A 23,106-nucleotide genomic window follows, 5' to 3' on the forward strand; every position below is an offset into this window, starting at 1 on the left:
CAAAGGTGGAAGCCTTTGGGGAATCAATGCAGAGAAAGCGGAACAGGATCTGTATAGAGAAGGCGGAACAGGAGCTAAGAGTAAAGATAAATTAATTATGTCATGAGGGAAAGCCAGTATTACATTAACGCCTTGAAAGAGGCTCAGAGCAAGAGATGATATTATCTCTTAGCTCAATTACAACCAGATGCCCGGAAGGGTGAAGCCATTTGTTCCAAGACTACTCTTGCTTTTGGAACCTGACAAGATCAGATGGAAGACTGCAACCTCACCCTGGCTACGGATGGGGGTGATTGCTGACTGCGTGGAATTCTGTGACACGACAGTGTCTTTCAAGTTACATATTGTTTTTTGGGGGGGTTTATTTGGCTGCACTAGTTGCAGCCCGTGGGATCTTTAGTTGCGGCATTCAGGATCTCATTCTCTGACCAAGGGTAGAACCCTGGGCCCCTTGCACTGGGAGCACAGTCTGAGCCACTGGACCACCAGGAAAATCCCAGTGTTTCCCTGAGTTCTGTGAGCTGGTCTAACAAATAACTGAATCCACGGAGGGGGAAGGCATGTGAACCTCTGACTTGCAGCCAACTTGGCTGACCTAGGGTGACCTGCAGACCTCCTGCCTGCATCTGAAGCGGGGAGCAGCTTTGCAGGCCTGAACTCTTAACCTGTGGGATCTTAGATAACTCTAGCTATGGTCCGAATTGAAGGACACCCTGGCTGGTGTCACACAGAACTGCCTGACATGGGAAGAAACCCCACACATCTGGTGTCAGAAGTGTTGTGAGTGTGGCCGTGTGTGAGAGCAAAGGAGACCCAGGAGGAGGAGGAGGGGACGTTTTCATTGCACACGGGGATCCAATATGGACCGAGCTGTGTCCCTAAATTCATAGGTTGAAGTCCTAACCTCCAGCCCCTCAAAATGTGACTGCATTTGGAGACAGGACTATAAAAAGGCAATTAAGGTAAAATGAGGCCGTTGGGGTGGGCCCTCGACCAGCGTGACTGGTGTCTATGAGAAGCGGGGATATGGACACAGAGACACCAGGGTTGCCTGGGCAGAGGAAGGACCACTGAGCCACCTGCAAGGTGAGAAGCCTTGGGAAAAACACCTTTGCCTCCAGAAGTAAGGAAATAAACTGCTGTTCAGGCCTCCTGGTCTGTGGTGGTTTGTTCTTGCAGCCCCAGCGGCTCGGCACAGGATCTTGATGTTTTCATTTGCATCTCTACCTTGCTAATCCTGCTCACTGTTTATTTTGTTTAAAACGCACACGGGGGTCCCATCGCGGCCCAGCTCTGCAGACCGCCTCCCCCGACAGGAAGTCCACCCCCGCTTCCTCCTCATCTTTTTCCAGCTGCTCGGCCTCCCAGCACCCGGCTCCCCGCGGGCGTGAGCGGCGGCTCTGCCGCCCGGGTCTCTTCCCATTCGCCCCCTCCTCCACGCTGCGCTCCGACCGACCTGCCACAGGCGCTCCAGCTCCTGCGAGGATGTCGTTTAGTCTCTAAGTGGTGACCGAGTCTTTGGGACCCTATGGACTGTAGCCCGCCAGGCTCCTCTGTCCAAGGCATTTCCCAGGCAAGAATAGTAGAGTGGGTTGCCATTTCCTTCTCCGGGGGATCCTCCCGACGCAGGGATCAAACCTGAGTCTCCCGCATTAGCAGGCGTATTCTTTACCACTGAGCCACCTGGGAAGCCTTACGAGGATTTTAAAAGCCCAGTACCTGCCCCAAGGTAGTCCCCGGGTCTGGGATCTAGAGACGCTAGGACCTCGGCGTGGGAAGCAGAGACCCTCGCAGCCCACGTGGTTAGGGGAATTAATTCAGGGACCACAGGCAGCCGCAGGCGCGCACACCCGGGCGGCGGGGGGCGGGGTGGGGGAAGTGCGGGGCCGGCAAGGATGCGCGGGGGGCGTGACGCGGCCCCGTTGAGGGGGTGGCAGCCCAGCCGCCCGCTGCCCGGAAATCCCCCAGCCTAAGCCCCGCCGCGCGCCCTGGGGTCTCCAGGAAGGGCGGTGGGGGGAGGGGAGGGCCCCGAGCCGCCCCTCCCCCGGGCCCGGCGGCGCGGATCTGAGAAAGCAGAAGCGAGCGGCCCTCCGGAGAGTCCCATTGGAGCAGGGATCTGGGAAGAGAAACTTGCGGCCGGGCCCTCTGAAGCCCTCGGGGAGGCCCTGGATCCGGTGGGGTCTTTAGCCATCACCGACGACGGAAGGTTGGGCCCTGGCTCCCAGCCGCGCCGTCTCCGCCCGCCCCGCCCCGTCCCGCCCCGCCCCGCCCGTCCCCGCCGGGCTAGCGGCTCCTGTCCGGACAACAGGCGGTCGGCGCCGACCGGACCTGTGCGCACCCCCAGGAGCCCGCGCCGCTGACCCGGAGCCCGTGCCCTCTCAACCTTCCCGGCCCTCGCCTGGACGCCCCAGTACCCCCCGCATCGTACCTCCCAAGGTCCCAGATCCCCGCACGCCACCTTTTCACCCCCTCGTCCGCTTCTCGTACGCGGTGCCAGGTCCCCTGAGCCTCTCCGGGCCCCCGACCTCCTCCCCAGATCTCCAGGGCGGCGCGGGGCAGGTCCCCGGGAGCCCAGCCAGCCACTGGGGAGGAGAGCGCCATGCTCCGGCTCCTGGTCTTGCTGCTCCCGCTGCTGCAGCCGCTCGCGCGCGCCCGGGAGCCCTCGGCGCAGGACGTGAGCCTGGGCGTGGTGAGTGCAGGGGTCCGCCGGCTCCGTTCTGCAACAGAGCTGAGAGAGGGGAGCCGGGGCCTGGACTTCTGGGTTCAGAGAAGGCTGGGGACGCTTTCCAAATGTCCAAAGAGTGACCGAGGATAGAGACTGGGCACCGGAATCCTTGGATTCGTGACCGAGGGTGGAGACTGGGGACCCGAATTCTTGGATTCCTCAGGAGGCTGAGGGCCAGAATTTGGAAATCTGAAAAAGGGTTGGGGTGGAGAGGTGGGCACTCTTGGCAACAGATGAGCACTAGCAAAGCCGGGGCTGGAGGGCCTGGACCTTGAGGTAGGGAGTAGACGTTCCCGGGGCTGGCCGTGCTTGGTGAGTGGTGAGGCTTCCAGGATGGTGGTTGGATGGGAGAGTCCTTCCAGGAGCCTTTCTGCTTCCCCTGTTCCCACCTCTGGTCTAGGACTGGCTGACCCGCTATGGCTACTTGCCGCCCCCTCACCCTGCCCAGGCCCAGCTGCAGAGCCCTGCAAAACTGCGGGATGCGATCAAGGTCATGCAGAGGTTTGCTGGCCTGCCGGAGACAGGCGTCCTGGGTAGGTGGCCCCCAGCCCTGTCCCCACCAACTGCAGGGTCTAAACATCTGCATGTAGCTGAATCACCAGGGCTGTGAACATGCTGACCTCAGGTCCCAACCCTGGAGGTGCTAAGACATTCCTGTTTCAGTAAATATTTATCAGGAATCTCTTCCCGATGAACTGACATGTGAGGTCATTCCAGGCTCCACTGGTATAGTGGTGAACGAGGTAGAGGAGGTCCCCACTCACATGGAGCCTACGTTCTAGAGGGAGAGAGGCACAGAGCAAGAACAGTGATGAGTGTTCTGAAGAAAATAAAATGCTAATGATCCTCAGGGGCTGGTCGGGCAGGGCAGGCCCCTCTGAAATAGGTCACGTGAGCCGGGAGGAGCTCATGTGACATGAAGAATTCCTAGGACACAAAGAGGGCAAAACAACCATGGGGAGATGTGGGAGGCGATCTCGCAGGCCGGTGCAAAGGCCCTGTGGCAGACACAGGCTTGCATGCCTGTGATGAAAGGTGGACTGCAGAGCTAAACAAGAGCCTGATTAGGGACCAGGAAGGGTGTTTTGGTTTGATTTCAAAAGTGATAAGAATCGCTGAGAGGGTTTGAAGGAGGGAGGCAAGGAGACCTCATTTACAGTTTAGAGTTTCCTCTGCTTACTGGACTTCCCCGGTGCCTCAGACGGTAAAGTGTCTGCCTACAATGCGGGAGACCTGGGTTCGATCCCTGGGTTGGGAAGATCTCCTGGAGAAGGCAGTGACACCCCACTCCAGTATTCTTGCCTGGAAAATCCCATGGACGGAGGAACCTGGTAGGCTAAGAGTCGGACACAACTGAACGACGTTTATTTACTGCTTACTGGTGGAGAATGGAGAGTGGGGAGCACAGAGACCAGTGTTCAGGCAAGGATGTGATGAGAACCAGTGAATCCAGAATGTGTATTTCAGAGACAGAGCTGAGAGGCTCCTCCATTGGGTTAAATGAGAGGAAGAGGGAAGCAGCGGGGTCCTGTCCAGATGCGAGGGAGGTAGAACCTTCTGGTCCCAGGATGTGCTTAGTTGCTCCTCGCCACCTCAAATGACAAGATGAGGTTGGACCTTCACATGGAGCCGAGAGGACTGCTGGGAATGGAGCTGAACTGGGGAGTGGGATTCCAGAGACCTGACTGGCCCGGGGACTTTGAACTTGACCTGGATGTGATGGGGACTCGGGAGCTAGCCTCCCAGGGGCTTCCAACCTTTAAGAGAGGCGTTCTCCCGGCACCCCCAGGGTTCTTTCTCTAGAGTCCAGCTGCCAGGACTCAGGGAAGCGGGCCACCCATATCCTGGCCTGAGACTCTTGCGTCCATCCAGGGCCAGGTGTGGAGGGTAATCGTACCCAGAGGGCAGTGCCATAGTTTGGTACAAGCTGGTGTTCAGAATCAGACAGCCCGGCTCCCAGTGCAAGCTGTGGGGCCTTTGTGAGCAAGTGTCTGGAGCTCTTGGAGACTCAGTTTGCCCATGGAGGATGCTAGCTCACGCCTGCTGCTGATCCCCCGTCTGCCGCAACCTCCTGCAGACCCGGTGACGGTGGCCACGATGCATAAACCCCGCTGCTCGCTGCCCGACGTGCTGGGGGCGGCGGGGCTGGTGAGGCGGCGGCGCCGGTACGCTCTGAGCGGCAGCGTGTGGAAGAAGCGGACACTGACGTGGAGGTCAGTCCTGGCGCCCTCTCGACCACCCTGGGGCTGCCCTCTGGGCCCCAGCTTCATGTGTCTACCCATTCTCCTCAGAGCCCCTCACTCGGCCCTCCTCTTTCCAGGGTCAACTCCTTCCCCCAGAGCTCCGCGCTGAGCCAGGAGACGGTGCGGACCCTCATGCACCATGCCCTGACCACCTGGGGCGCCGAGTCAGACCTCAGGTTCCAGGAGGTGGGTTCGCAGGGGCCCACGGAGCCTGACATCCTCATCGACTTTGCCCAGGCCTATCACCAGGACAGCTACCCCTTCGACGGGCAGGGGGGCACCCTGGCCCACGCCTTCTTCCCAGGGGAGCACCCCATCTCTGGGGACACGCACTTCGATGATGAGGAGACCTGGACTTTTGGGTCAAAAGGTACCATCTCCCCTCTTCTGAGAGGTCCCCTGTCCAGAACCACCTGTCCTTAAGAATGACGTTTATATTACATTTACCAATGGAGGCTGTATCAGTTGGGCTTCTCCAGAGAAACAGAACCAGTAGGATGGGTGTGTGTACTTGTGTGCGGAGAAAGTGATTTACTCTAAGGAACTGGCTCAAAGAATTGCAGAGCCTGGTGAGCTCCAAAATCTGTAGGGCAGGCCTGCAAGTTGGAAATTTAGGAGACTTGATGGTGCAATTTTCAGTCCAGTATTTGCAGAGCAAGCCAGCTGGAAACCCAGGCAGGCTTTCCATGTTGCAGTCTTTGGGCAGAATTTTTTTTTTCTCCAGGAAACCTCAGTTTTGGTTTTTAATGCCTTCAACTGATTAGATGGGCCCCGCCCACACTGTGGAGGATAATCTGCTCTACTTACCGTGGCTTATAGATGTTATTCATGCTGATAAAATAACCTCCACGACAACATCTTGACTAGTGCTTGATCAGGCATTGGGGCACCCTAGTCTGGCCAAGTTGACACAGAAAATTACCCATCACAGAGGGGAAGTCCAAGTTGAGGCTGAGGACTCAAAAGGGCAAGAACACGGTCTGCCAGTAGCTGAGTCAGAAGAGTAACTGGCAGTTGCTACACAGGGTGTCACAATTACGCGGAATCACAACAGAGGAAGTCCTTAAGCCTGGGGGTGCTCACACGAAAGCTGGCTGAAGGGACGGGGACTTCCTGGAAGCGGTGACTTTGTTTGTTTCACATGTAGACAATGTGTGCCAACTAGTACCCAGGGCCCACTCTCCTGGAGTACCAGGGTGGGGATGGGAAGGGACACATAAAGCACAAGCCAGTGAGCTCACTGAGGCCAGAGGAGTCAGAGGTGGGGGTCCAGGGGTGAGGAACGGCCTGGGATATTCGGGGCTGGAAGGCACACACGTGCTGTTGGGAGCAGACCAGAGAGGATGGAGGGCCAGTCTCATATGATGAGAGGGGTCTGGGAGGACACGTGGTGGGGTCTGGACAATCGAATTCCAAAGGCAGTGGGAGCTGTGGAAGGTTTTGCATTCCAGAGATACTGCTGGCTGCCGTGGGCGTCAAGATGGGGACGGGGAGGCAGGGAGGTAGCTGGGGGTCCAGGTAAGAGGGGGTGGGTGCGGAGGGCAGTGGCAGCTCAGAGGGGAGTCCATCAGGATGGACAGAGATTGGGATCTGATTGGATTCGGAAGCAAAGGGGGTGAGGATGGCCGGGTACCAGCCAGGTTTCTGGCTCAAAGGCCCTGGAGGATGGTGTCCCATTAATGCAGGTGAGAAGAGGGCGGGGAGGAGGAGCAGGCTGGGGAAGGCAGGTGAGTTCGGGTCGGGGCTTGTGTTTGCAGTGCTGAGTCGGTGCAGGTGGTGCGTTGATGGTCTAGTATCTTGTGCTAGAATTTGGATCCCTCCAGCTTAAGTCAGGTTTCCCAGAACTGGAGCGCAAGAGGAAAATTCTTCTGCAAGCAGTTTTGGGGGGCACGTTCTCAGGGGAAAGGAAAGCAGGAGAGACGTGTCGGGGAGGGAAGGGGGAGAAGCTAAGCTAGGATGTGGTCTCAGCTGGAGAAGAGCCTGACCCCACAGGGAACTCTCTGGAACGTAAATAGTGCCCCAGGGTTGGTTCTGCCTGGAGGTAGGGGGCCCAGCTCTCCCACTCCCCATCCTTGCAACTGCTGGGGGAGGCTGGGCCAGGAGGGAGAGCCATTTGCTGGGGATGGGTCCTCAGGCTCTGCAGAGGGACTTAGGTGAGGTGGGGATAGCAGACACAGATCCGCTGCAGGGAGGCTGTGTAACAGCATTTAAGAACTTGGGGTTGAAGCTGAACTCAATTCAGGGTTCCTCCGCCTGCTGCTGCGTGTGCCAGTTACTTGGCCTCAGTGGGCTCAGTTTCCTCACCTGAGGAATGGGGATAATAGTATGTACTGGTCCCACGGGCTTGCAGATGAAACGAGTAATTCACCTACAGCCCTTAGCACACTGTTCACTATCGGCCACTATGATCTGGGTCTTCCAGCACATTTGAGAGTTGGTGGTACCTGGGGGGTCAGGTTCCAGGAGAAGGTGGAATGTGAAGACCAAGTTCAGAGGTGGGGAAGTCTCACAGTTAAGGGGAGCGGGGCAGGCGGAGGGGTGGGGGAGGGATGAAAGCAAATGGAGAAAAACTAGGTTGAAAGGTGATTAGGAAGACAAGCGAAGGAGGAAGTGGGCAGCAGTGAGCAGGGCTTCAAGTCATCCAGTAAGTTACTTATGGTTGGATCTTGCCCTGTGGGGACAAAGTGACCTTAGTGCCCAATGGCTTGGTGGGTGGAGGGAGAATCCAGACCACAGAGGCATGAGAGGAGCTGAGCAACAGAAGGCTGAGTTCAGACCGCTGACCAGAGAGCTTGCTGGGGGTAAGCGGGGTGTGGATGGTGGGCAGACAGGTCCAGGGGGTGTCCTAGGATGAGGGAGTCTTGAAGACCCAGGGAGAGTGGATAAGCTAATAGAAAGAGGTGGGGGATGAGTGCGTGGATCGTGGATTAACGGATGGATCAATGAGCTGATGAACGGACACGTGGGTGGATGGAGGGATACATGGATGCAGGCATGCAGGAAGGCAGAGATGAACGGATGGGTGGGGCTTTGTCGTTGTCCTGGAGGAGGTGAGTGAGGCAAGGATCTCTCCCAGGGCAGGGCAAGAGGCAGATGAGCTGCGAGGGGATGAAGCTCTGTGCCCCATGCACAGAAGCTTGCCGATGACACAAGCAGCCTGTCTTGATGAAACAGGAAATTTGTCATCGAAGAGTTGCGGGCTGGGGCTGGGACTGGGTAGCATCTGGAGGGGCTTTGAGTCTGGGTTTGAGGGTGAATGGGGGGAGCAAAGGAGCTGCCCGCTGAGGCCATGGGTGAGGGTGAGGGGAGGTACAGAGGACCCCCAGAGACGAGCGGAGTCTCTGCAGCTGGATCTGCCGCTGCCGCTAAGTTGCTTCAGTTGTGTCCGACTCTGTGTGACCCCATAGACGACAGCCAACCAGCCTCCCCCAGCTGAATCTGCATGGTTGTGTAATTTCCCTAGCTGAATAGCGTGATAAGGGTGCAAGGAAGGGGTGTGGCCAGAGGAGAGGCAAGGACGCTGCGGGGGGCAGGTGGTAAAATAGGAAAAAAGATCTACCTGATTAAGACACCAAGTGTCCTCCATCCAGTTTCTTAGAAAAAGCTCTCAGCGCATATTGAGAAAAGCCACACTCAACGTGGGAATTCAGCAGTCCTTATGAGTTTGACTAAGACATCTGAAACCACTGCTGAGAAGCAGGACAGCCCAGCCAGGGTTCCGGCTCTGTCATGTAACTTGACCGCTCTGTGCCTCAGTTTCCTCACCTGTAAAATGAGGGTAGGAGGTAGAAGTAACGGAGGACAAGCCTTTGCTGCTCTGCTTATGACTCACTCATCTTGTCCTTAGATTCTCACTCAGTGGCCTGGACGGGTGGAGAGAAATTTGCTTTTCAGTTTACCAGGTTACTTCCCATCATTGCATTTTCACCACTGCTCACTCTAGTTGGAGATTTCCATGACGGTAGATCAACCTGGGGGTGGCGGGGGGCGCCACTTTTTTCTCTTGCTGTCTCTGTGCCTTCTTAGCTTCTCACTGGCTCAGGAATCAATGAGCTGGGGTTCAGCCAGCAGCTGGGAGCATGGAGACAGCTTGGTCCTGGCGCCTGGGCTGGGTCCCCAGGGAAAAGCCTCCTGTGGTCAGAGAGGTTGGGCACCACGGTCAGTGGGCTGTGGTTGGAGAGTGCCTGCTAGAGCTTCTGAGAGATGCAGGCTGCAGGGGTGGGGGGTGGAGGCTGTGGGAGGGAGAGATGGAGCGGAAATAGAGGACTGGGGGTCCTGGGCACTAGCTTGGTGGGGATGGAGGGAGGGAGAGGGGGCCATGGAGTCTGACCTACCTTCCCTGTGGGTGGGAGTGAGAATGGTGCAGAGGGGCTGGGCCTCTGGAGCTGTGAGAAGGGAGTTTCCCCAGAGCTGGGGCTCCCTCTAGAGAACCACACCCCCAGAGGATCCTGCTTCCTCTAGAATGTTTCCTTTTTTTTTTTCCAAAGAATATTCATTTATGCGTTTGGCTGTGCCAGGTCTTCCTTGCGGCCCTCGGGATCTTGCAGCCTGCAGACTCTCAGCTGCAGCCCGCGGGATCTAGTTGCCTGACCTAGACCCCCTGCCACACTGTTTCCATCCCCCCGGTGTGTAGCACTGCCAAACCAGGCTACAGGAGACGATCTACCAAACGTGCTCCCACAGAGGAGGGAAAAGATGGCTCAGGGAGGGGGTCTGCGCAGAGGCGGCCACGGCCACCTCGGAGCGCCTCCTGGCTGTTTGCGTCCACCAGAAGGCCCCTTTCTCCGGGGCCTCCTGGGGGCGCTAGGGCTGGGGGTGGGGCCCGGCCCCAGCGCACTCTCCCTTCCTCCCCAGATGGCGAGGGCACGGACCTGTTTGCGGTGGCAGTCCATGAGTTTGGTCACGCCCTGGGCCTGGGCCACTCCTCAGCGCCGGACTCCATCATGAGGCCCTTTTACCAGGGCCCAGTGGGCAACCCCGCCGAGTACCACCTGTCCCAGGACGACCGAGAAGGCCTGCAGCAGCTCTACGGTACCGGCGGCGGCTGGGTGCTCGTCCCCGGTGGCCTCTGCAGTGGCGTCAGGGGACCCAGGCCTGTAACACTCTCTCCACAGGCAGAGCACCCCAAACCCCATATGACAAGCCCACGCGGAAGCCCCTGGCTCCTCCCCCGCCCCCTGCCCTGCCGCCGGACAGGTGAGTCCTCTCCAGGTAGGAGGCTTTGGATGCACTTCCTAACCTCAGGGTCCTCTTCGAGATGGGCAGGTGAGAGTCTCTGCCTTGTAGGATGTAGTCAAGGTTAAATAAAAGGAGCGGGACCCCGCCCCTCCTCTACGCTCACCTCTCTTTTCCTCCCCAGCCCCTCACAACCCCTCCCTGATCGATGTGATGGCAATTTTGACGCCATCGCCAACATCCGAGGCGAAACTTTCTTCTTCAAAGGTAAGTGACTTCCATCTCCCCGACCCCATGCAGCTGGCTTCACACCCACTTAGAGTGACCCGCCGCCGGGGCCCCGAGGGTCGCAGGGATGCCGGACTTTCAGTGCCCCAAATGGGAAACTCCTGGCCCAGCCGGTCACCCTAGAGCCCCTGCAGCCTTGATTTTGGATGGACTTGCGCCCTGCCCCGCCCCCAGCGGTGGGAGGGGAAACCCACCACTGTGTCCCAGCCACACCCCGGCAGGCGTGGGGGGTGCGGGGTAGCGGATGGGTGTCCAGAGGGGTGACCTGCCGGCTCATCTCACGCCCATAACCCACGCCTTCTTCCTCCCCACACTCGTCCCCCAAACCAGGCCCCTGGTTCTGGCGTCTCCAGCCCTCAGGACAGCTGGTATCGCCTCGGCCCGCCCGGCTCCACCGCTTCTGGGAGGGGCTGCCGGCCGAGGTGAAGGTGATTCAGGCCGCCTACGCCCGGCACCGGGACGGCCGGATCCTCCTCTTCAGCGGTCAGTCGGATCCCGGTGTGCGGGGAGGAGGCGGCTAGCGCGGGGCATGCGCAGCGCGGCTCACCGGCCCCCGCCCCGCCCGCAGGCCCGCAGTTCTGGTCGTTCCAGGACCGGCTGCTAGAGGGCGCCGCGCGCCCGCTCACCGAGCTGGGGCTGCCCCCCGGGGAGGAGGTGGACGCCGTGTTCTCCTGGCCGCTCAACGGGAAGACCTACCTGATCCGGGGGCGGCTGTACTGGCGGTACGACGAGGCGGCGGCGCGCCCGGACCCCGGCTACCCGCGCGACCTGAGCCTCTGGGAGGGCGCGCCGCCGGCCCCCGACGATGTCACCGTCAGCAACACGGGTGGGAGAGCTCGCGCTCCTGGGGGGCCGGGCGATGGGGGCCCAGGGGCCGTGGGGTGGTAGGGCCTGCAGAGCCCGGGGTGGGGGGAGAAGCGGTGCGGAGAGAGGGGTTTGGAGGGTGGGCAGGCGTGGACCAGCCCCTCCAACATCTCCTCCCTCCCCGCAGGTGACACCTACTTCTTCAAGGGCGTCCACTATTGGCGCTTCCCCAAGGGCAGCATCAAGGCCGAGCCGGACTCCCCCCAGCCGATGGGTCCCAAGTTCCTGGACTGCCCCGCCCCCAGTGTGGGCCCTCGGGCACCCAGAACCCCCAGAGGGACCCTTAAGCCCGGAGACTGCGACTGTCAGTGCGGGATCAGTCAGGCTGCAGGGCGGCCTTCGGTGCCCCTCCTGCCTCTTCTGTCCCTGCTGGTGGGGGGCCTGGCCTCCCCCTGAGGGGGACCTGCGGCTGCGCGGAAGGGAGTGGATTGCCCACGGGGCCCCCGCGGGTTGTGGCTGTGGGAAGTCTGTCCCAGGGGCGGGGCTCAGGCAGGATGCAGCTGGGGATGTCCGGGGAGCTAAGTCCAGGAGGGCAGAGACACAGGGCTGGCCCTGGCACTGAACGCCCCCGAGTGCGGCCTCCTGGGCCTTCCTCCCCTGCCCCTGGCCATGACCCCGCAGGACTCTCGTTTTCCCTGTCATCTGGCCTTTCCGGGAGCTCAGGCAGCTGAATTCTTGCTGCCCAGCCCCGCCTGCCGACAGCAGCTGTCCCAAGTGCTTGGCTCTTTATAGGACAGCCCCACTGCCCACTGCCAGCTGAGCCTGCTCTCCAGCCTCTGCTCTAATGTTTCTCATCCTGTCCTGCCTCCATGAAGTGCCAATCGAAGCACATTGGTGGGGTCCCAAACCCAGCTCTGAGACCACCCCTGAGCATGTGTCCCAAGTCCAGGGTGACATCCATGGTTCACACGTGGGTGATGCTCCTCAGATGGCCCCTGTGGCCATCCTTGGTTGCTCAGCATGCTGGTACCAGAGCCGGCCACATTCAGTATGACACCCTCCTGCTCCTAAAACACCTCTCCCACCTCCACACCTGAGCCTCTGCCGCCCCCTCCAGAATCCCTTGGCTCCCATCAGCTCGATGCTGGTGGGAAGACAGTGGACTGGTCCCCTCTCGGCCTGGGGTCACTGCCTCCTCAGTGCTCCTGAGTGACAAGTGGGTGGAACCTGAGCCACCTCAATGACCCACTCCCCACTGAATTTAGGATCTAAATGAGTGCCTCTGCAACTCTGCTTCTGGAATATTCCACACAGGATGACCCAGGAAGGGAGTTGCCTGGTGGTCCCCTGGTTAGAATCTGGTGCTCTCACTGTCATGGCCTGAGTTAAATTTCGAGTCCCAGAACTAAGATCCTTCAAGCCGATCGGTGTGATCCAAGAAAAAGAATTACCTAGGGAACTTTAAAAATGCAGATTCGATGTCTTCACTGTGAATCCTCACTCTGGGTCTGGAGCCAGGAATCTGCATTTGAACAAACTGGGTGGTTGATGTGGGGATGGCGGGGGTGGGGGGGTGGGGGGGTGGCTCCGATCTGCAAGGGACCAGGGCCGGCAGCTGCCTTCCCTGGTTTCTGACTTGTGTGTCCCCTCCATGTTCTCCACCCAGGGGCCACCCTCTTCCTGTGTTTACAGAGCCCACTCATGGCCTGGGTGAGAGAGGGTCACCCCCATGGGTGGAGGCACATACCCACCCTTTCTTAATGTGCCACCAGCCTCAGCGGGCCCACAGTGCTGCCCAGAGCTGACCCAGGGGCATGGAGCCCAGTGAGATCACAACCAGAGGAGGATGACAGCCAGGTGTCTTCAACCAGCCAGGGACCTGGGAATTGAAAGGCACCAGAAGCCATCTGGGCCTCTGTCAGGACCCTTTCTAAGTATGAGGAGGAGGAAACTTGTATTCAAAAGGCTTATCAGCCCTGAAACAGGACAATAAAAATAACAGGAGAGAAAACCCTTCCTTTCCTCGGAGCAGTGATGGAGCCCCAAGGTGAAGTTTGGTGGCAGGAACGTGACAGACCCGAATCACGGTTTTACAGATGAGGCTGGAATCTGGCATTGATGGGTGTCAGGGTGGGTGAGAATGAGCTGGGGGGCAACCAAAAGTGGGTTGGAGGGGTCCAGAGAGGGATGTCCCGTGACATCTGAGGCTCCTTTCACTGCGACAATGGACATTTCTCCAGCCTCTCAGACTTCATGAAGTCTAACAAAAATGCCACATCATATTGAAATATGTTTTTTAAAGAATGGAAAATGATGCAAATTATTAAAATAAAAACACTTAAAACTTTAGTATTTCAAAGGGCAACACCGGAAAAGTAAAAAGACAACCCACAGAATGGGGACAAAAGTTTGCAAATGATTCATCTGATAAGGGCATGGAGCCAGAAAGCATACCACCCTTGTGTGTGGTCGGGCACGCTCAATGCTCTCTCCATGGCCCCATAGACTGTAGCCCCCCGGCTCCTCTGTCCATGGGGTTGGGCAAGAAGATTGGGATGGGTTGTCATGTCGTCCTCCCGGGGATCTTCCCTGACCCACAGATTGAACCCGGTTTTCTCACATTTCAGGCAAATTCTTTACCGCTGAGCTACCGGGGAAGCCTCGGGAAATAGTCCAGTGGTACCTCAAAAAGTTAAAAACAGACTTAGGGATTGCCTGGGGTGGGCCCTGGAGGAAGATGGCTCAGGGGTGCAGGATGGTTTCTGGAGATGATAAAAGTGTTCTGATATTGCTGGTGGTGATGGTTGAGTAGTACTGTGCATTAAATGAGGCACTTTCCTGGGTGAATTATATGATATGTGAATTACACCTCACTAAAACTCTATAAAGAAAATGGTTCATCCCACAGTGAGACATGAAATGCCTTTCAGGAGGTGGCCTTCCTGAGATAGATGGAGATAAGGCCTGGAAATGAGGCGTGTGGCTGAAACTAGTAAGCCGCTCAGCCATGTCTGACTCTGTGACCCCATGGCCGATGCAGTCTGTGGAATTCTCCGGGCCATGATAGTGGAGTGGGTTCCTTTCTCCAGGGGGATCTTCCCGACCCAGGGATCGAACCCAGGACGCCTTGCATTGCAGGCAGATTCTCTACCCTCTGAGCCACCAGGGAAGTCTGCAGCTGAAGCAAGAGCGGTTCTGTTGTCTCCCTCCCGCCCTGGAGTTCTGAGCTGGCTCAGGGAAGGATCTGGACCTCTGGGTGTGGGAAGGGAGTTTCAGACAACTGAAGGGCTCCTAAGGGGCAGGGGATGCAGCTGGGGTCTGGTGGACCCAGGAGAGACTTTCCCTGAGGAGCGGGATTTGTAGGTTGTCCCCATGGGGTACACACGGGTGGCCCATCAGGAGGCCAGTTCCTCTTCAAGGATATTAGACACTGAATCGTGTTCCCCTAAATTCACACAGTGAAGTCCTAACTACCAGCACCTGGGGGTGGGTCTTTACAAGGAATCAAGTTAGCATGAGGTTCTTAGAGTGGGCCCTAATCCATTAGGACTGGTGACTTTATGAAAATGGGGAATTAGGAGACAGATACTTCTCTAGGGAGGGCACCATGTAGACCTGGAGACAGCCAACTACACGCCTAGGAGAGAAGCCTGGAACACATGCTTTCCTCAGGGCTCTCAAAGCAACCGCTGCCTGCTGACGCCTTGATTTCAATTTCGAGGCTCCACTGTGAGCGTAATGTGTGTTGCTGAGTCCCGGCTCTGTGGTTCTTGACAGATGCCAGGCCATGGCTGTGAGGGGCTGTGGTCTCAGGGGGAGGCTGGCCAGGCTGTAAGCAACCAGCCCTGTGGGCAGGCCAGGGCAGGGAGACACCTGCCACTTCGCTTTGGATCCAGGGGCCCCCATAGGGCTCAGCTCCCAGACGACCTTCATTCCCTCCTGAAGGCCCCAGTCTGTGTGCCAGGCAGCCCAGGCCCCTCCTGTCAGCAACTGTGCCAAGCTGTTTGATTCTTTAGGGACGGGGCCCACCATCCATCCCGGGACACTGCACCCCAGCCTGCCTCTCTGGGCCCTGAAGATGTTTCTTACCCTGTCCTGCTTCTGTGAAATCCACTCAACCAGCTGGGGACCCCAAATCAGCTCAGAGAACACCCCTGATCGCCATGCTCCAAGTCCTGGGTGACATCACCGGTCACACATAGATGATGCTCCACAGTCGGCCCCCGTGCACCGTCTCTCCAGTCAGCACACTGGAGCCAGAACTGCCCACTTTCAGGGGGGCACCCTCCTGCACCTGAAACCCCTCTCAGCTCCTCCACACCTGAGCCTCTGACAGCCTCTTGGGAACTTCTTGGCTCCCATCAGCTCATGCTGGTGGGAAGACAGTTGACTGGTCCCCTCTCAGTCTGGGCTCACTGCTGCCTCAGAGTTCCTGGGTGATGAGTGGGTGGAACCTGAGCCACCTCATTGACCGCCTCCCACCCCAGACTCATCACAAATTTCAGGATCTAAAAACCAGTGCCTCTGCAAATCTGCTTCTGGAATATTCCACACAGGATGACCCAGGAAGGGAGTTCCCTGCTGGTCCACTGGATAGAATCCGGTGCTCTCACTGTCATGGCCTGAGTTAAATTTCTAGTCTCAGAACTAAGATCCCTCAAGTCGCTTGATCTTGCAAAAAAAAAAAAAAGAGCATGACCCTGGAAACTGAGAATGCAGATTCCATGTCCTCATCTGAATCTATACTCGGGGTCTGGGGACAGGAATCTGCATCTGAACAAGCTGGGTGGGGGTGGGGGTGGGGGTGGGGCGTGGGCCTCCTGGGCCAGCTGGGCCAGCAGCTGCATCTCTTTGTCTTGTGGCTTCTCTGTGTCTCTGGCAATTTCTCTAACCTCTTCCTGTGCTTACAGAGCCCAGCTGCTGGCCTGGGTGAGAGAGGTTCACCCCCATGGGTGGAGGCACATACCCACCCTTTCTTAATGTGCCACCAGCCTCAGCGGGCCCACAGTGCTGCCAGAGCTGACCCAGGGGCACGGAGCCCAGCGTGGTCACGACCAGACCAGAAGGATGCCAGCCAGGTCTTCAACCAGCCAGGGACCTGGGAATTCAAAGGCACCAGAAGCCATGTGGGCCTCTGTCAGGACCCTTCTAAGTATGAGGAGGAGGAAACTTGTATTCAAAAAGCTTGTCAGCCCCAAAGCAGGATGATAAAAATAACAGGAGAGAAAACCCTTCCTTTCCTCGGAGCAGTGATGGAGCCAGGCTGAAGTTTGGTGGCAGGAACTTGACAGACCAGAATCAGCGTTTTGCAGAAGTGGCTGGAATCCAGCAGTGATGGGGGACAGGGTGGCTGAGAATGAGCTGGGGGGCAACCAGAAGTTGGTTGGAGGGGCCCAGAGAGGGATGTCCCATGTGACATCTAAGGCTCCTTTCACTGCAACAATGGACATTTCTCCAGCCTCTCAGACTTCATGACGTCTGCTTCACAAAAATGCCACATCACATTGAATTATGTTTTTTAAAGAATGGGAAGTAAATGATACAAATTATTAAAATAAAAACACTTAAAACTTTAGTATTTCAAAGGGCAACACCGGAAAAGTAAAAAGACAACCCACAGAATGGGGACAAAAGTTTGCAAATGATTCATCTGATAAGGGCATGGAGCCAGAAAGCATACCACCCTTGTGTGTGGTCGGGCACGCTCAATGCTGTCTCCATGGCCCCATAGACGGTAGCCCCCCAGGCTCCTCTGTCCATGGGGTTTTCCAGGCAAGAAGATTGGGATGGGTTGTCATGTCGTCCTCCCAGGGATCTTCCCTGACCCACAGATTGAACCCGGTTTTCTCACATTTCAGGCAAATTCTTTACCGCTGAGCTACCGGGGAAGCCTCGGGAAATAGTCCAGTGGTACCTCAAAAAGTTAAAAACAGACTTAGGGATTGCCTGGTGGTGGGCCCTGGAGGAAGATGGCTCAGGGGTGCAGGATGGTTTCTGGAGATGATAAAAGTGTTCTGATATTGCTGGTGGTGATGGTTGAGTAGTACTGTGCATTAAATGAGGCACTTTCCTGGGTGAATTGTATTATATGTGAATTACATCTCACTAAAACTCTATAAAGAAAAGGGTTCAGCCCAAGTGAGACACGAATGCCTTTCATGAGGCGGCCTTCCTGAGACAGATGTGGAGGTGCCCAGTGTCGCGTCACCGGAGATAAGGCCTGGAAATGAGGGAGGCAGCTGCAGCAAGTGAAAGGCGCTCAGCCGAGTCTGACTCTGTGACCCCATGGACGATACAGTCCATGGAATTCTCTGAGCCATGATAGTGGAGTGGGTTCCTTTCTCCAGGGGGATCTTCCCGACCCAGGGATAGAACCCAGGTCTCCTGCACTGCTGGTGGATTCTCTACCCTCTGAGCCACCAGGAAGCCCACAGCTGAAGCAAGAGCGCCTCTGTTGTCTCCCTCCCACCCTGAAGTTCTGAGCTGGCTCAGGGAAGGATCTGGACCTCCTGGGTGTGGGAAGGGAGTTTCAGACAACTGAAGGGCTCCTAACGGGCAGGGGATGCAGCTGGGTCTGGTGGACCCAAGAGAGACTTTTTCTGAGGAGCGGGATTTGTAGGTTGTCCCCATGGGGTGCACACGGGTGGCCCATCAGGAGGCCAGTTCCTCTTCAAGGATATTAGACACTGAATCGTGTTCCCCTAACTGCATCCAGTGAAGTCCTAACCACCAGCACCTGGAGGTGGGTCTTTCCAGGGAATCAAGTTAGCATGAGGTCCTTAGGGTGGGCTCTAATCCTTTATGACTGGTGACCTCTGAAAATGGGGAATTAGGCGACAGATACTTGTTTAGGGCGGGCGCCATGTAGACCTGGAGACAGCTGTGTACACGCCTAGGAGAGAAGCCTGGAACACATGCCTTCCTCAGGGCTCTCAGAGCAGCCGCTTCCTGCTGACACCTTGATCTCAATTTCAAGGCTTCACTGTGAGAGTAAATGTGTGTTGCTGAGACCCGGGTCTGTGGCTCTTTGTTATGGCGGCCCTGGGTCTCTAAGACAGATGCCTGCCCATGGCTGTGAGGGGCTGTGGTCTCAGGGGAGGTGGGCCAGGCAGTGAGAGTCAAGCGCTGTGGGGCTGGCCAGGGTATGGAGACCCCTGGCACGGTGACTGAGGACTGGGGGCCCGAGCAGGGCTCAGGAGACCCTGGTCAGTGGGGCCCAGACAGTCAGCAAGGCTCCCTTCAGCTCCTTCTGAGGGACACATCCTGTGGGTACGGCACACAGGCCCGGCCCCTGCCCTGGATGCCTGGGCCCGTGGGAGAGTTTCAACCTCAGGGCCCCTGCAGGTCCTATGACTTCCTGAGGGCAGGGCGGCTACAGAAGCCTCTCCGGATGTGGAGTGGGGTGCAGTCTGTTTCTGGGCCCTGGTTGGCTCCTCCCAAAGCTTTCTCAAACTATCATCCCAAGTCTGGACTTTCCACGGTCCCTCCCTTCGCTCCAGCTGATGGTGGCGGGGTATGGCCCAAGCTGGGCTCAGAGATCCTGACCCAGATCACGGAGGAGGGGTCCTGACCCCTGGACCCTGAGTGTAAGGGACATGTCCTCCCTGCCCCGACCCCTCAGACCTCTGGCTCCCTGTCTTCCCCTCCTTCTGACTGCCCCCTCCCCACTCTGTTTCTGCTTCTATTTCTGTCTCAGTTCCTGTCTCAAATATAACCAACCCTACCCTGCCCCCTCCCCCAGCAGGGCTCCACCCTCTCCGCCCCTCCCTGGCCGGCTCTTAAGTCGCTGGGGCTCAGCAGGCAGCGAGACAGTGCTCAGCTGGAGCTCTGGCTGCAGGATCTCAGGTGAGGGGCTCTGGGGAGCCTGGTGTGGGGGTGGGGAGACCTGCAGGCAGAGGACCCTCCAGGGTGATGGGCGAGCCCGCGTCACTGAAGCACTTTTCCTCCCACTCTTCCTGCACCAGATCCCAGCGGGAGGACCCTAATCCACCATGTGCTTTGCTAGGGTGAGTGACGACGAGAGACCAGGGGAGAGTGGGCTGTGGTCTCAGTTGCCGCCTGTCCCGGCTCCCACCGACTCAGCCCCAGCCCTGCTGACTGCTCTGCGCACAGCAGCCTCTGTCCAACCTTCCCTGGGCGCTGGGGTGGCCGCAGGGGAAAGTGAAGTGTGAGTCGCTCAGTGGCGACTCTTTGCGAACCCGGGAACTGCAGCCCACCAGGCTCCCCTGTCCATGGGCTTCACCAGGCAGAGACACTGGAGCGGGTGCCATTTCCTTCCCAGTGGGGAAGCAGAGGGCCAAAACATGGGACCTGAGCCATCAAAGCGCCCAGTCTCACAATGACCCTGGTTGAATGCTCCAGTGTCACCAGCCTGAAATTCTGCATAATTGTTGACAAACACGCTCTAGTTTCCTGGTGCTCTGAGCCCTTTCCTTAGGTAGCAGGTCCTGGCTGTGGGGCTGGGGCTCCTGCTGGGAGGTCGGTTTGGGGGGCAGCTCAGTGTGGGGGCCTGTGTTGGGACCGAGGAAGGAGCAATGGCCCTTGGACTGAGTGTAGGAATGAGAGTCGTCATGCTCGTGGGGGAGCCGGACGTGGAGCGTCTGCAGTGTCCGAGGAATCAGCCACCCTCGGGCTCTTCTCATGCTTATTCCTATTTATTGAATTTCTTCTGTCTCCGAGGGATCTTGGTTGCAGCGTGTGGGGTCTAGTTGGCTGGCCAGGATTTTCAGAGAAAAGCTGAAAGCATTTCTCTCAGGGCTTGGATCAACAGCTGAAGCCATGCTGAGCTCAGAATTTATTCTTATTTTTTGGGGAGGCCTCCGCCCTCTGTCCCACTCAACTACCTAGTTCTGAGGGTGACCAGCTGCTCAGGGGCTCAGCCATGGCACACCGGTGTCTGGGTGTGGTTATCACGGGGTGAGCCAGGCTGAGCAGCCGGGCCCAGTGGGAGGTGGATGTGGGCAGCAGAGTGTCCCCACGGCCCCGCGAGGTGTTTCCTTGCCCAGTCGTGTGTGATTCTGGGCTGACAGGATGGGGCGTTGGACACAGGGTGTGCAGACGGGAGCCCTGCATGTGCTGTGAGCCGCACTGACCTCGCAGGGCCAGGAGGGCAGTGGGGACAGCGCCAGATTCCCGCCCTTAGGTGGAGTCTCCCGAGGGGTCGGTGGGGTGCTTCCCACCTCCGAGATGGAGTCAAGTGCCTGGAGGGAAAGGGTCTGGGGGGCCGGGGCTCTGCAGGGTCAGAGGTCGGGAAGACCGGCCACCATCACCGTTAGTGCCTCAGACAGGAGAGGACAGCGCCAGTTCCTCCCTGGTCAGCTTTCAGCGGGACCACGCAGGGCTAGGCATCTGGGAACCAGGTGGACCGCCTATTCCAGGGCAAGAGTCCTCCTTGGTGGGGGGGTGGTTCTGTAAAACAGGTCTCAGTGGTTACAAGACCAGAAACTGAGTTTCACTGTTACCTCCACAGGGAGTCCCATGTGACTAGACTTCTCTGAGGAGCATACTGGTAAGACACTAATCCCGACGAATATCTGGGGCTCGGGAGGCCTGGGTTCTGCTGGGTGATGCCGAGAATGATCTGGCCCACTTGGGACCCAGCAGGGAGAAGAACCGAGCTTCTTTTACTCAAGTCCACCTCTGTTCACAGCACAGCTGCGTGGATCACTTCTGTGATAAGATGGGAAATGAACCAGAAGAAGCACAGGTGGGTCAGTGTGCCCCACCCCCGACCCTCCCCAGTGTAAGGGAGGTGGGGTGGGTTCACAGTCACGGTGATGACGAGGGTCACAGCTCAGGGCCCAGTCCTTACACTGGACAGACGCACACCTGTGTGGCAGGTGAGTGTACAGGGAGGAGATATGGAGGCCCAGGGATGCTGAGGGCGGCTTCCAGACCACAGGGCAACGAGGGCAGGGCAGGGATGCCAGAGCATGGTCCCCAGGTTGAGGATTAGCTATTGGGGTGACTGGGCAGAGATGAGAACTAGCTGGGGCTTGGATTCAGGGTGAAAGTGAGAGAGGGTGGGGGTGTTTTAAACAGTGTTTTTTTCCCACCAGATGGAGGCAGCCCTAGCAGAGATGGAGGTGAGTTTGGACCTTGCCCCCTGCTAAGGGTAGTCCTCAAAGAGTTGGATCAGCCAGGGTATGGGGTCTGGGGCCCTGGCTCCCTTCAGACTCACCGGGATGGACGGGAGGCCACAGTTTGGACCAGATCTCAGAAGCGAGGCAGGAGTGCGGACTGCACACTTCCTCTCCCAGGAGAAACTCAACGAGGACTTCTATGAATTCCTGGAAGATAAAATTCAAGAGAACCTTCCCGTGAGTTGGAGCCACTGTCTCAGCACCTTCCTTCCCCTCCCCACTGGTTTCTCTTGTCCTGGTGCTGCTACGTGTGCTAGAGCTCCCTGGAGTGGGGGATGAAAAGGGCAGTCCCTAAAATCTCAGGCGGTGCAGCCTTGTGGGCATCAGCCTCCACACTCAGCGCATGGTGGCCAGAGCCCTGGACTCAGCTTCCTGCTATGAGCCCCGTGGGCCTGCTGCTGGGTTCAGAGGCCAACCACCTGCAGGCAGGTACAACCAAGCACCAGGGTTCGTTCTTCGAGGGGAACCGAGGGGCCAGGCCCAGTCTCTGGGACAAGTCCTCCCGTCTGCGGAGCTGTTGGGCTGAAGGCCGGCAGTTCGGGTTGGGCTGGGCTGGGCTTCTGACTCCCTGCGCCTCCCAAGGTCTGGGAGGCCTCCGTCAGGTCAGGACCAGGGTGTGCCTCGCCCGGGGTGGGTCCCTGAAAGGCCCCTATTCCTGCAGGAATCCCTATAGGAGTCCAGTCCCTTGCTTCAGGAAGCACGGCAGGAAGTACCCCGCAGAATCCAGAAACCCTCAGTCTCTGCCTGTCTGGAGGTCCAGAGTCTGGAAGAGAGCATCAGGCCAGAGCCGTGCGGCGGTTGCAAGGCATTCTGTAGAGTCTCCAGCAGAGGTGTCGGGATGTGCTGACCTGGCTGCAGGAGAAGGCGGCGGCCTGCCTTGAGGCTGTCTGCAGTGCGGTGAAGGCCGTCTGGAGAGTGCTGACAGATTTCTGCTCCTCTGTGGGGCAGCTCTTCAGAAACCTCATTCAGGTCTAGGAGCCCCAGGTGGTTCTGGAGGAACTTCACCTCATCCAGAAGGCCCAGTGACATGTGGGGGCTCCCGTAGCCCTGACGTCCTCCCCACACCTAAACCACTGAACCCAGGCTCAGAGCTTTCCCTTCCTGCTATGCCCAAGAAACACCTCTACTTTCCAAATCCAGTTGCATTTCAAGGATATCAGAAGTCACACTATGCCCCCAAATTCCCATGCTGAAGTCCTCTGAATGCCACATCATCTGGAGGTGGTCTTTACAAGGCATCAAGGTAAACGAGGTCCTTGGGGTGGGCCCTAATCCATTATAACTGGTGACCTTATGAAAATGGGGATTAGGAGACACATACATACTGGAGAGGGTGCCGTGTGGATGTGGAGATGGCTGCCTACAAGCCTAGGAGAGACCTGGAACACAGGCTTCCCTCGGGGCTCTCAGAGGATCCATACCTGCTGACACCTTGACCTCAACTTCTAGGCTCCACTGAGAGAGAATAAATGTGTGTTGTTGATACACGGGCCTGTGGTTCTTTGTTATGGTGGCCCTGGGCCTGGAAGACATACGAGAAGGCCATGGAGGTGCTGGGCTGAGAGAGGCTGTTGCCTCAGCAAGGAGGCTGGCCAGGCTGGGAGGGACAAGCCCTGTGGGGCAGCCCAGGGCAGGGAGACATCTGCCCCTTCGCTTTGAATTGAGGGGTCCCCAGAGGGCTTATCGCCCAGACGGCCTTCATTCCCTGCTGAAGGCCCCTGTCTGTATG

General features: G+C 57.9%; 1 protein-coding gene and 1 pseudogene across 3 annotated transcripts; both read left to right on the forward strand.

Moving 5' to 3' along the window:
• Positions 1-2,047: 2,047 nt before the first annotated feature.
• On the forward strand, positions 2,048-13,584 carry MMP25 (matrix metallopeptidase 25). Of its 3 annotated transcripts, none has more exons than XM_069569501.1 (11): positions 2,048-2,206; positions 2,537-2,689; positions 3,126-3,258; positions 4,803-4,938; positions 5,046-5,338; positions 9,823-9,999; positions 10,083-10,164; positions 10,328-10,410; positions 10,762-10,914; positions 11,000-11,257; positions 11,423-13,584. In XM_069569501.1, exons 2-11 carry the CDS (start codon positions 2,600-2,602, stop codon positions 11,689-11,691), a joined length of 1,674 nt encoding a protein of 557 aa, XP_069425602.1. In that variant the 5' UTR covers positions 2,048-2,206; positions 2,537-2,599; the 3' UTR covers positions 11,692-13,584. The 3 variants fall into 3 exon arrangements, with proteins under 3 accessions (XP_069425602.1, XP_069425603.1, XP_069425604.1); XM_069569502.1 differs by having other exon boundaries at positions 2,103-2,436; XM_069569503.1 differs by lacking the exons at positions 2,048-2,206; positions 2,537-2,689 and having other exon boundaries at positions 4,598-4,938.
• A 5,642-nt stretch (positions 13,585-19,226) lies between these two features.
• LOC138429740 (interleukin-32-like) lies at positions 19,227-22,443 on the forward strand (annotated as a pseudogene).
• The last annotated feature ends 663 nt before the right edge of the window (positions 22,444-23,106 follow it).

This window comes from Ovis canadensis, chromosome 24, assembly GCF_042477335.2.
Source record: "Ovis canadensis isolate MfBH-ARS-UI-01 breed Bighorn chromosome 24, ARS-UI_OviCan_v2, whole genome shotgun sequence".
Classification (NCBI taxonomy): domain Eukaryota; kingdom Metazoa; phylum Chordata; class Mammalia; order Artiodactyla; family Bovidae; genus Ovis; species Ovis canadensis.